We start from the raw sequence: 12,206 nt of genomic DNA, 5'->3' as shown, positions 1-12,206 counted from the left end.
GGACTAGTTCAACAGTTTAATTTTTACATTTAGCTGAACTGTGAAATTAGCATCAAATGCTGAATTCAGAAACTATTTGCCTTACGCTGAAACTAAGCAAAACTGTTAAAATGAGCTGAATGTTTTGAAAGATTTAGAAGCAAAAAGCACCAAATTGTAAATAAAGCACAAAAAGTGAAGACCGGACAAATCAATCCTAAACAGCAGAAAACTGAAATCTGAACATTATTCAAAAATCTGGACAGCAAAAAGGTCTAAACACTTGTTGTTTGAGTAGGACTAGTTTAACAGTTTAATTTTTAGTTGAACTGTGAAATGAGTAGCATAAGCCGAATTCAGAAACGGATTGCTGAAGTTGTTGAATAGCTGAAGTAAGCTGAAACTAAGCTAAACTGTTAAATGAGCTGAACGTAGTGAAAGATGTGAAAGCAAAAAGCACAAAGAAGCAAAAAAAAGCACAAAAAGTAAGTGAAGAATCAAAAAAACTAATTCTAAATAGCAGAAAACTCGAATCTGTGAACACTGTCTAAAAGAATTGGACAGGTAAAATGTCTAAACACCTGTTATTTTAGTAGGACTAGTTCAACAGTTTAATTTTTACATTTAGCTGAACTGTGAAATTAGCATCATATGCTGAATTCAGAAACTAATTGCTGAAGCTGAAACTAAGCAAAACTGTTAAAATGAGCTGAATGTTTTGAAAGATTTAGAAGCAAAAAGCACCAAAATGTAAATAAAGCACAAAAAGTGAAGACCGGACAAATCAATCCTAAACAGCAGAAAACTGAAATCTGAACATTATTTAAAAATCTGGAAGCAAAAAGGTGTAAACACTTGTTGTTTGAGTAGGACTAGTTTAACAGTTTAAATTTTTGTTGAACTGTGAAATGAGTAGCATAAGCCGAATTTAGAAACGGATTGCTGAAGTTGTTGAATAGCTGAAGTAAGCTGAAACTAAGCTAAACTGTTAAATGAGCTGAACGTAGTGAAAGATGTGAAAGCAAAAAGCACAAAGAAGCAAAAAAAAAAGCACAAAAAGTAAGTGAAGAATCAAAAAAACTAAATAGAAATAGCAGAAAACTCAAATCTGTGAACACTGTCTAAAAGAATTGGACAGGTAAAATGTCTAAACACCTGTTATTGTAGTAGGACTAGTTCAACAGTTTAATTTTTACATTTAGCTGAACTGTGAAATTAGCATCAAATGCTGAATTCAGAAACTATTTGCTGAAGCTGAAACTAAGCAAAACTGTTAAAATGAGCTGAATGTTTTGAAAGATTTAGAAGCAAAAAGCACCAAAATGTAAATAAAGCACAAAAAGTGAAGACCGGACAAATCAATCCTAAACAGCAGAAAACTGAAATCTGAACATTATTTAAAAATCTGGACAGCAAAAAGGTCTAAACACTTGTTGTTTGAGTAGGACTAGTTTAACAGTTTCATTTTTAGTTGAACTGTGAAATGAGTAGCATAAGCCGAATTCAGAAACGGATTGCTGAAGTTGTTGAATAGCTGAAGTAAGCTGAAACTAAGCTAAACTGTTAAATGAGCTGAACGTAGTGAAAGATGTGAAAGCAAAAAGCACAAAGAAGCAAAAAAAAGCACAAAAATTAAGTGAAGAATCAAAAAAACTAATTCTAAATAGCAGAAAACTCAAATCTGTGAACACTGTCTAAAAGAATTGGACAGGTAAAATGTCTAAACACCTGTTATTTTAGTATGACTAGTTCAACAGTTTAATTTTTACATTTAGCTGAACTGTGAAATTAGCATCATATGCTGAATTCAGAAACTAATTGCTGAAGCTGAAACTAAGCAAAACTGTTAAAATGAGCTGAATGTTTTGAAAGATTTAGAAGCAAAAAGCACCAAAATGTAAATAAAGCACAAAAAGTGAAGACCGGACAAATCAATCCTAAACAGCAGAAAACTGAAATCTGAACATTATTTAAAAATCTGGAAGCAAAAAGGTGTAAACACTTGTTGTTTGAGTAGGACTAGTTTAACAGTTTAATTTTTTGTTGAACTGTGAAATGAGTAGCATAAGCCGAATTCAGAAACGGATTGCTGAAGTTGTTGAATAGCTGAAGTAAGCTGAAACTAAGCTAAACTGTTAAATGAGCTGAACGTAGTGAAAGATGTGAAAGCAAAAAGCACAAAGAAGCAAAAAAAAGCACAAAAATTAAGTGAAGAATCAAAAAAACTAATTCTAAATAGCAGAAAACTCAAATCTGTGAACACTGTCTAAAAGAATTGGACAGGTAAAATGTCTAAACACCTGTTATTTTAGTATGACTAGTTCAACAGTTTAATTTTTACATTTAGCTGAACTGTGAAATTAGCATCATATGCTGAATTCAGAAACTAATTGCTGAAGCTCAAACTAAGCAAAACTGTTAAAATGAGCTGAATGTTTTGAAAGATTTAGAAGCAAAAAGCACCAAAATGTAAATAAAGCACAAAAAGTGAAGACCGGACAAATCAATCCTAAACAGCAGAAAACTGAAATCTGAACATTATTTAAAAATCTGGAAGCAAAAAGGTGTAAACACTTGTTGTTTGAGTAGGACTAGTTTAACAGTTTAATTTTTTGTTGAACTGTGAAATGAGTAGCATAAGCCGAATTCAGAAACGGATTGCTGAAGTTGTTGAATAGCTGAAGTAAGCTGAAACTAAGCTAAACTGTTAAATGAGCTGAACGTAGTGAAAGATGTGAAAGCAAAAAGCACAAAGAAGCAAAAAAAAAAGCACAAAAAGTAAGTGAAGAATCAAAAAAACTAATTCTAAATAGCAGAAAACTCAAATCTGTGAACACTGTCTAAAAAACTGGACAGGTAAAATGTCTAAACACCTGTTATTTTAGTAGGACTAGTTCAACAGTTTAATTTTTACATTTAGCTGAACTGTGAAATTAGCATCATATGCTGAATTCAGAAACTAATTGCTGAAGCTGAAACTAAGCAAAACTGTTAAAACGAGCTGAATGTTTTGAAAGATTTAGAAGCAAAAAGCACCAAAATGTAAATAAAGCACAAAAAGTGAAGACCGGACAAATCAATCCTAAACAGCAGAAAACTGAAATCTGAACATTATTTAAAAATCTGGACAGCAAAAAGGTCTAAACACTTGTTGTTTGAGTAGGACTAGTTTAACAGTTTAATTTTTATATTTAGTTGAACTGTGAAATGAGTAGCATAAGCCGAATTCAGAAACGGATTGCTGAAGTTGTTGAATAGCTGAAGTAAGCTGAAACTAAGCTAAACTGTTAAATGAGCTGAACGTAGTGAAAGATGTGAAAGCAAAAAGCACAAAGAAGCAAAAAAAAAAGCACAAAAAGTAAGTGAAGAATCAAGAAAACTAATCCTAAATAGCAGAAAACAAATCTGTGAAAACTGTTTAAAAAATTGGACAGCTAAAATGTCTAAACACCTGTTATTTCAGTAGGACTAGTTTAACAGTTTAATTTTTACATTTAGCTGAACTGTGAAATAAGCATCATATGCTGAATTCAGAAACTAATTGCTGAAGCTGAAACAAAGCAAAACTGTTCAAATGAGCTGACTAGCGTTAAATTGTCAGCTATGCTGCTACTTTAGTTTTAAGTGTATGGGGTTGGTTGGTTGGTTGGTTGGATGAATGGTTGGATGGATGGATGGATGGATGGATGGATGGATGGATGGATGGATGGATGGTTGGTCTGTTGGTTGGTTGGATGGATGGATGGATGGTTGGATGGTGGGTTGGTTGGTCTGTTGGATGGATGGATGGATGGTTGGTTGGTTGGTTGGTTAGTTGGTTGGATGGATGGATGGGATGGATGGATGGATGGATGGATGGATGGATGGATGGATGGTTGGTCTGTTGATCTGTTGGATGGATGGATGGATGGATGGATGGATGGATGAATGGATGGATGGATGGTTGGTTGGTTGGTTGGTTGGTTGGTTGGTTTGTTGGTTGGTTGGATGGATGGATGGATGGATGGATGGTTGGTCTGTTGGTTAGTTGGTTGGTTGCTTGGATGGATGGAGGGATGGAGGGATTGAAGGATGGATGGATGGATGAATGGATGGTTGGTCTGTTGGTCGGTTGGATGGATGGATGGTTGGATGGATGGATGGATGGATGGATGGTTGGATGGATGGATGGATGGATGGATGGTTGGTTGGTTGGTTGGATGGATGGATGGATGGATGGATGCAGGGATAGGACGGATGGATGGATGGTTGGTTGGATGGATGGATGGATGGATGGATGGTTGGTTGGCTGGATGGATGGATGGATGGTTGGTTGGTTGGTTGGATGGATGGATTCCTTAGGCCTAGCCGATCGATTTGATGCCTCACATGCGTGGGTATGTACTTCCATTTAGCCGGAAGATGATTGACCTCTCTCAACCAATCAGGGAGCTGGGAGGGAGCGGGGCACTTTCCCACCTTCTGACGGTCAATCAAATTGAACATGTTTCTAGTTTGAAGTACAAATGGTTCAAAAAGATCAAAAACAGGAGTCTGTTATTGGCTCAACATTCAGCTTTTTAATATTCATTCCTATGAGACTTGATTAAAGTGATATGTAGCTTCTTGTGTTGCCATGGTAACAGATAACGCATTTAAAATTGAATACAAGATTCCTGAGACCAAACTGGTCGATTTGATGTGTCATTTGTGTGGGTGCTGGATCCTGATTGGACAGAAAATGGTTGAACACTCTCAACCAATCAGAGAGCAGCACTGTTTTCCCACCTTTTCCCCTTGGCTGTTGGAGGCCTGCAGCTGTACTCCTGTTAATGAGAGAAGCCTTAAAATCTGTCCTTCAGAAGTGAAATTGGACCTGTCAAACTTCTCATCACCATTCGAAAAGTACTGCACCGATTTGAAAAATTCAAAAAGCGTGAGTGGCAGAAGACTTTGATGATCATCTGTGCTGATTTGTATGTGCCTACCATGAATTATCTAGAAGCTATGACGAGAAACTTTTAGCTGTGTGAAGCCGATCTCAGGAGAAAATCTCTCTTCCTTTAACATGGGTTTCAATGAGACAGAATCTGGGTCTCTCCTCCTTCTGAGGCTTGTAGCTAAAGAACGGTAACACCTACAGAGAAAATGAAACCCATTCTGAAAAGCTGACAAAAATTCCTACTTTTTGAGTTATAATTTGTTTTGGTAGTCCAAACGGTCTGGGGGTAGTAAAGAGTTGTTCACAGAAGATGTGAAGTTCAAAAGTTAGAGTGCGGAATCTTCAGTTTACAGTGGGGAGAGACATTTTTTTAAATTTGAATTTTCTCAAACAAGTTAACCGTACGACCACAATGTTTGGAGTACAGTCATGGATTATAGCTCAAAACGAAGGTATTTTTGTTAGCTGTAAGCCAGTGTGTGTTTCATTTCAATCGGACCTACGGTTCTCTTGCTACAATGCCAGAAATGGAGCAAGGGAGGGTCACTGCTCCTATCTTTCCCCATTATAACTTTTGTGAATTTTTCTGAAAATTTCAAGTCGTACCTCAACTTCTACCTGCGATTTTAGAAAAACCGTAAAAGATATCAAAAAGCCTCTTTAATATGTTAAACAGGAAAGTCTTGTGAGTTTGTTAAACTTTGAATGAAGTCTCTGACTTAAAAGGAACCCAGTAGAGTTTTAGGTCAAAAAGGTGATAGGAATTTGCTGAAAATTGACCAATCCCATTCATTTCAATGGGAATTTTTTTGCAGAAAAAGCTTAATAACTCGAAAAATTTTAAAGATGTCAATGCCAAAAGTAATAGCCGGAAAGAGCTAAACGAGCTAAACGTTTTGGTATAAAATAGTTGAAATAGCTCAAAATTTGAAGGAGAAGAAGCGGTTCAAAAAGTGTACGGAAGCAGAATAAGAATAAAGAAAAACAGGAAAACAATAGTTTGAATGCTTAACAGCATTCAAACAATAAAGAGAAACAGGAAAACAATAGTTTGAATGCTTAACAGCATTCAAACAATTAGAAATGAATAAAGCTGAAGCACTTACAAAAATAGTTTTATATATTGTTTCAGGGAGCCATCTGAAATAATTGGGAGCTCTTTGGGTTAGTGTTCAAGTAATTTTTTTTTGTTTGTTTTGTTTAAAAAGCAAAACTGAGACGCCATTTTGACAGAGATGGGATGTTTCTTCTTGTTAGTGGCCGAGTGGTATGAGTGTTCTTCCTGGGACTGGGAGATCGGGGCTCAAATCATACCAGAAAAATGGGACCCAATGCCTCCCTGCTTGACACTCCGCTTTGAAGATGTTGGATTGGGAGATTAAATCACCAAATAGTTCCCGAGCACGGCCGTGTCTGCAGCTCACCATTCCCCATGGAGATGGGTCAAATGCATGGACAAATTTTACTACACACAAATGATGGGACTTTAATCTTTAATAGTTAAACATAATATCTGTGTAGGTGTCAGTAATGAAGCATCAAAATATGGAGTTAATCACATTTTTAGTTAACTGGTGTTTATTTTAAAAATTAGTTGATCGTTGTTTTGGGCTAAAGGCGTTTATAGAATCTTGTGAAATTTGCCTACTGTTAAAGAGCTCCAATCTGGCTCAGAGGCTGACCTTTACGGAGTAATCAATCTTGTTAGTCAGAGCTGTTGTAGCTTACAGTAACGTAACCTCAGACATTCACCACCTTGGATTTTGAAACGCTGACACACTTTAACCTATGCTGCATAGCAACAAAATGCTTTCAGATGCACAAATTTACAAATAACTACAGATAAATTTATATTCTCTTTTTGTTGACATTACAGGAAATCAACCCTTTTCATCTGTTTGGGACTTTTTCAGACACGACTATGTTCTGGAAATAATCTCGGTGATACCTGACACTTATGCAGAGATTTCCAAAATAGAAGTTTTAGGGCTCACATGCTTTGGTATTCATGACCCCGGCCTTTTAGCGTTTCTGAAATGTGCATTGTAGTCATACCTTGTCTCAGTGTTTTATGAGGCAGATTTATAACCTGCAGCTTAAACTTCTGCCTAACAGATGTCTGCATGAATTTAAAAAAGTCTCATTGTGTGTGAGAGGCCATGACATGGCAGAAAAAAACATCTAAAATATTATTAAATCAATTAAAAAACACTCTGAAAAATATATGAAAGAGCTAGGAAATCTCACCACCTAAGAACAGCTCCATTAGTTGATTTAGAAAGCCTGTCTCATTAGTTCACTTGAGGAACACATTCTGAGTTGATGACATTTTACGATGTATTGTGTCAACAAGCTTTTACTGACAAACAGTAAAAATACCTGTGTTGTGGTACATGGTATTGTTTGCTGTTTCCCCTCAAAAGACTGAAAGAGAAGTAAAAACAAGTATCTACAAATGTCTGCGCAATAACAAAACGAGTCATGAAGACATTGTAAGGATCAGGGGCCTCATTTATCAAGCTTGCTCACGCACAAAACGGGGTTGGAAAACTGCGTAAGCAACTTTCCATGCAAACTTTGGGATTCATAAAAGAAAACTTAGCGGGAAAATGTGCGCAACTTTAAGTTGACCGAGGGCCTGGCTTACGCACATTTTGGACATGGAGAGCACCTGCAGTGCTGCTGCTGAGAAGGATACAAATATGAATTCTAGCAGCGTTATCACTTGTACTGCTTCATGCGCACACAGAACAAACACATACCTGATGAATTAGCAGAGAACACTCCATTTCAGAAAGGCAGAACTCTTCCCACTACTGGTCAGTCTTTATAGAAGTAGAATATTTACCAGTGCTGCTTATATACTTAGTTTCCTCTCAAAAGTAAGTCATATCATCATAAAGCAACAAGAGATAGTGACAGGTGACTGATTTTTAAGAAACTACATGCACGTCCATGAGTTGGTTTGGAGTAGGGGGTGAATCTGTGTTAAGCTGTCTAGACACAATTAGACATATTCATCTAGACACTATCTGAACTCATTGTGACTTTTGCTACCTACGGCTGTCTGATTTGACGCAGTAGACGCTGAGGAGGCATCAGACAGAGACACACAAACAGGCTCTGTCACACTGCCTCAGACAGTAAGGGAGAGTGACGAGGAGTCGGATAAAGGACAGAGAAGCTCAGACAGATGTAGTAAATCATTGCATTAGAAAGCGAACCTTGTTATGTTAGGCAGATTTGGTTGCATTCATGCTGAAAAGAAGACTACTTGGGAATGTAGGATCAGAAAGCATGGTTTAACATGCCAGCAGAAATGTGTGTATATGATTAGTGTGAGTTAGTCATTATTAGAGGAATAAGTTCATAATGGTAGGTCATATCTGCATGGCCTTTTCTAAGGCATAGTGGAGCAATAAGGAACTGACTTTGGTACCACTAATGAATATCTTAGGTTATAGAGTAGAGAAGGGATTGCCTTCTGCACTAACATTCCCAGTAAAGGACACCAAGACAGTGTACAGAGCAAGAGAACATATACATAAATACTGGCTGAGCAGTATAAGCATAAGCTGCAAACATGAGGACAATAAACATGGAGCAAAAAGAGACAAAAGATTACATTACATGAAGGGAATTCAGCATGTTTGCTGCTGGGGAATGCCTCTCTGGGATTTGAGTAAAGCCAAAAGCTCAGCGTCAATGAAATCGATCAGTGGAAAGTCGATGTTATGATGACTGCTATTTATAGCCAGGTCTGTCTGTGACATGGAAGTGACTGCTTTTGGATTCTCTCCCAGATGTGAAGTCAGACTCATCGTGTTTCAGACTTAGCTATAATTTCCTTTCATTCATTTGCCTGTACTTAATTAACATTGCAGGTGTGTACTCTACGCAAGTAAAAGACCACAACTGAGAATTATTTTGATTATTTGTATGCATATGATGAAAAACCACATTTGTTCTCAGAAACTTATAAGATTTTCTCCTAGATGAAATACTTTGTAAATATGATATGTCACATCATAAGGTTAATTTAAGAAATATGTTGGTAGAAAATGATAAAGTATGGGTATTTTTGCATGAGAACACTAACGGTTCTAGAAATCTGGGACCGTTTGATTTGGTTTTGATCACAACTTAATTAACTAGTATTAAACATTTTTCTTTTAACTTGAGAAAAAATCCAAGTTCCCTGTTCTAATAACAAGAAATCTCGCACTAGCATTTACCGTGATTAACAGACTGATTCCCATTTCCATTCTCTGAATTCCTGATGCCTTAGTTTCTGCAGCATCCATTCTGTGCAACATAAGACGTGGCAAATGCAGCAGATGCATATTTATAAAGCTATAGCTAGGGTGTTGCCTTGACATTACTGCACTTTTATGTTACTAGTGCCGTCTACAGGCAGTAGTGGTCATTGCTGGAGTTGTGCAAGTTAGGCATTTGATTTGTTGACTGTACCAACAGAACAGCGTAGCATCAATCTGATGAAAACTATAACTACATTAATTTTCATCTCATCATCACATCATTTATCCTCAGGACCGAAAGCTGACCAAAGCAGAGCAGCAGCGCTTCAAAGAAGAGGCTGAGATGTTAAAAGGACTTCAGCACCCCAACATAGTTCGCTTCTATGATTCATGGGAGTCTGCGCTGCGTGGAAAGAAGTGCATTGTACTGGTCACAGAGCTTATGACATCAGGAACACTCAAAACGTCAGTATAGAATTTATAATTATCACTTCTTCTCAGTGGCAATTTTCTTATTTTAGGTTGTAAAAACTTTCTTTAAAAATGCTTGAAGCTCTGTAGTACAAGTTGTCTTAGAGGCTTGCTCATTTTCTGTAAGACACGTGCCACTTTCTCACCCTTGTCAGAGTGAGAGGAGGAATACATTTTAGTCAGATCACCAGTCCAACATGGAGCTTTGTGACACACTCAGCCATACTTGGTAAACGTAGGACCCAGTAGGACAATACATTAACTGTAAGGAGTACTGGTATTGATTTGTCTCTTGATTACAGTATTTCTTTTGAGTGACTGCCTTTGTGCTCTCTGAACAGCTACCTGAAGCGTTTTAAGGTGATGAAACCCAAAGTTCTAAGGAGCTGGTGCAGGCAAATTCTGAAGGGCCTTCACTTCCTTCACACCAGGACTCCACCGATTGTCCACCGGGATCTTAAGTGTGACAACATCTTCATAACAGGTCCCACAGGATCAGTCAAGATAGGTGACCTGGGTCTAGCCACTCTTATGAGGACCTCATTTGCCAAAAGTGTCATTGGTAGGACAATTGTGTCATTAAGTGTAATGAAGTAGCACTAACAATTTAGGTTGTTTATACTATTTTCTTGTCTAATTAGGAACCCCAGAGTTCATGGCTCCAGAGATGTATGAGGAGCACTATGACGAGTCAGTGGATGTGTATGCCTTTGGGATGTGTATGCTAGAGATGGCTACTTCCGAGTACCCGTACTCTGAATGCCAAAATGCTGCTCAGATCTATCGCAAAGTCACAAGTGTGAGTGCTTCTGACCAAACTATTGTAATGATTTACAATCCTTCCTTCAATCAAATAGCTCAAGATCTAGTTTTATAAAAACTATTGTTTCCTTTTCTTTTTTTTTTCTTTTTTTTTTTGACAGGGTATAAAACCAGCCAGCTTTGATAAAGTGAATGATCCAGAAATCAAGGAGATCATTGAAGGTTGTATTCGTCAAAACAAAAGCCAGAGGTGGGAATAACTGTTCGGTTCCACAACATGGCTTTTTGCATGTATTTCATGCAAATTCACTGATTGTATGGCTATTAAACATCTTTATCTTTCTATAGACTCTCCATCAGAGACCTTCTAAACCATGCATTCTTTGGAGAAGACACGGGGGTTCGAGTGGAGCTAGCAGAGGAGGACACAGGCACGCAGGACTGTCTGGCTCTTCGGATATGGGTTGAAGACCCTAAGAAGCTAAAGGGGAAGCACAAAGACAATGAGGCCATTGAGTTCAGTTATGACCTGGAGAATGATAGTGCTGAAGAAGTAGCTTTAGAAATGGTAGGAAATAAGAATAATCTGACATGGTGATCTTTACTAGGCTTTGATGTTAAAAGTTCATTTAGTGGACATTTCTGTATACTCTTGACCCAGAAAACCATTTTTCTGCCTATTATTCATTTGCTCTCACTCCCCTATTTTATCAAAGGTGAAGTCAGGCTTCTTCCATGAGAGTGATGCCAAGGTGGTGGGAAAATCCATCCGGGATCGTGTGAATCTGATCAGAAAGTCCAGAGAGCGTAGACAGCAGCAACTTCTTCAGCAAGGCTTCGAAGAACGAAGAGACTCCACTCTCACCTCCTACCCCTTTTCTAATCCCTCTTGCCCCTCCTCACTGCTGCTAGGGGCAGGTGGACATACAGGAGGGAGAGAAACAGGAGCGGTTCAGGAATCTGAGGAGCTGCCTGAAGTAGACCAGCATGTCAGACAGCAACATATTTTTAGTGCAGTGACCCTGAATTTGCCAGGTAGAGTTTTTCCAAAGTGTTTAAAACATCTGATGTGGAGGAAATTTTGATTAGCAAATTGGGAAAAAAAATGTGTATTTTATGTACACTGACTTGTTTTTACCCAGAAGGTGAAAGCATTGGATCTGCCAGCTGTGAATCTTATGCAAGTGGACAAAGTCAGGCTTACTCTCAGCAAGGGGGGTCACACTCCCAGATTACTCTCCCTGCCATGGCATCTGTAAGTCTATGCTTCGTTGTATTGATGAATGATAGAAATTTGCTGAGTGTATTACGATTTCATTTTCTTCTTGTGGTGCAGAGCACAGTCGCAATGGCAAACCCACACATGCTCAGCTCTGGTGAGAGCGGATGTGGTCCAAATGTGCCTCTTGATCAGAGCATTAGCATGTCCAGCATGCAAGGTGAAGGGGGACCTGTAGCTCAGAAATTTCTTCAACCCACCACCATGGTTCCACAGGTATCGCCAAGTGTACCCCAGCATCATCTTCAGGTGAAAATGGGGGTCATACATCTCTGAAAACAAAAGCCATACTTATACAGGGGCTAAAATATTACACATTAATGACAACTGCTCAGTTTCATTTGGACATTTTTCCCTTAAACAATTATTAAATATTAAATATCTAATAACACCCTTCATACCCTCATAAATCTTTAAGATTGAATGTCTGGTACTACAATACACAAGGTTTTCCCCAGGAAGTTGGTGAGTAAAACTAGGCACAAGAAAAGGGGAAATTGTATAGTTTGTGTGTAAAGATGTTTTTTTTTTAAAT

At 37.9% G+C, this 12,206-nt stretch overlaps 1 protein-coding gene across 9 annotated transcripts in view; it reads left to right on the top strand.

Annotated features, from left to right (window-relative positions):
• The window catches only part of wnk3 (WNK lysine deficient protein kinase 3), a 36,716-nt gene that overhangs the window by 12,560 nt on the left and 11,950 nt on the right, over positions 1-12,206 (top strand). For 6 of the 9 annotated variants that reach the window (XM_015967834.3, XM_015967832.3, XM_015967828.3 and 3 more), the window contains exons 2-9: positions 9,452-9,624; positions 9,972-10,192; positions 10,272-10,429; positions 10,554-10,642; positions 10,741-10,960; positions 11,109-11,427; positions 11,535-11,647; positions 11,729-11,920. In XM_015967834.3, coding sequence (XP_015823320.3) covers positions 9,452-9,624; positions 9,972-10,192; positions 10,272-10,429; positions 10,554-10,642; positions 10,741-10,960; positions 11,109-11,427; positions 11,535-11,647; positions 11,729-11,920 — 1,485 coding nt within the window. The remainder of the gene's footprint in view (positions 1-9,451; positions 9,625-9,971; positions 10,193-10,271; positions 10,430-10,553; positions 10,643-10,740; positions 10,961-11,108; positions 11,428-11,534; positions 11,648-11,728; positions 11,921-12,206) is intronic. The other 3 variants (XM_015967835.3, XM_070544631.1, XM_015967827.3) reach the window with 2 other exon arrangements.

This window comes from Nothobranchius furzeri, chromosome 15 (assembly GCF_043380555.1).
Source record: "Nothobranchius furzeri strain GRZ-AD chromosome 15, NfurGRZ-RIMD1, whole genome shotgun sequence".
Taxonomy (NCBI): Eukaryota; Metazoa; Chordata; class Actinopteri; order Cyprinodontiformes; family Nothobranchiidae; genus Nothobranchius; species Nothobranchius furzeri.
This window is presented reverse-complemented; position numbering and strand designations above follow the sequence as displayed.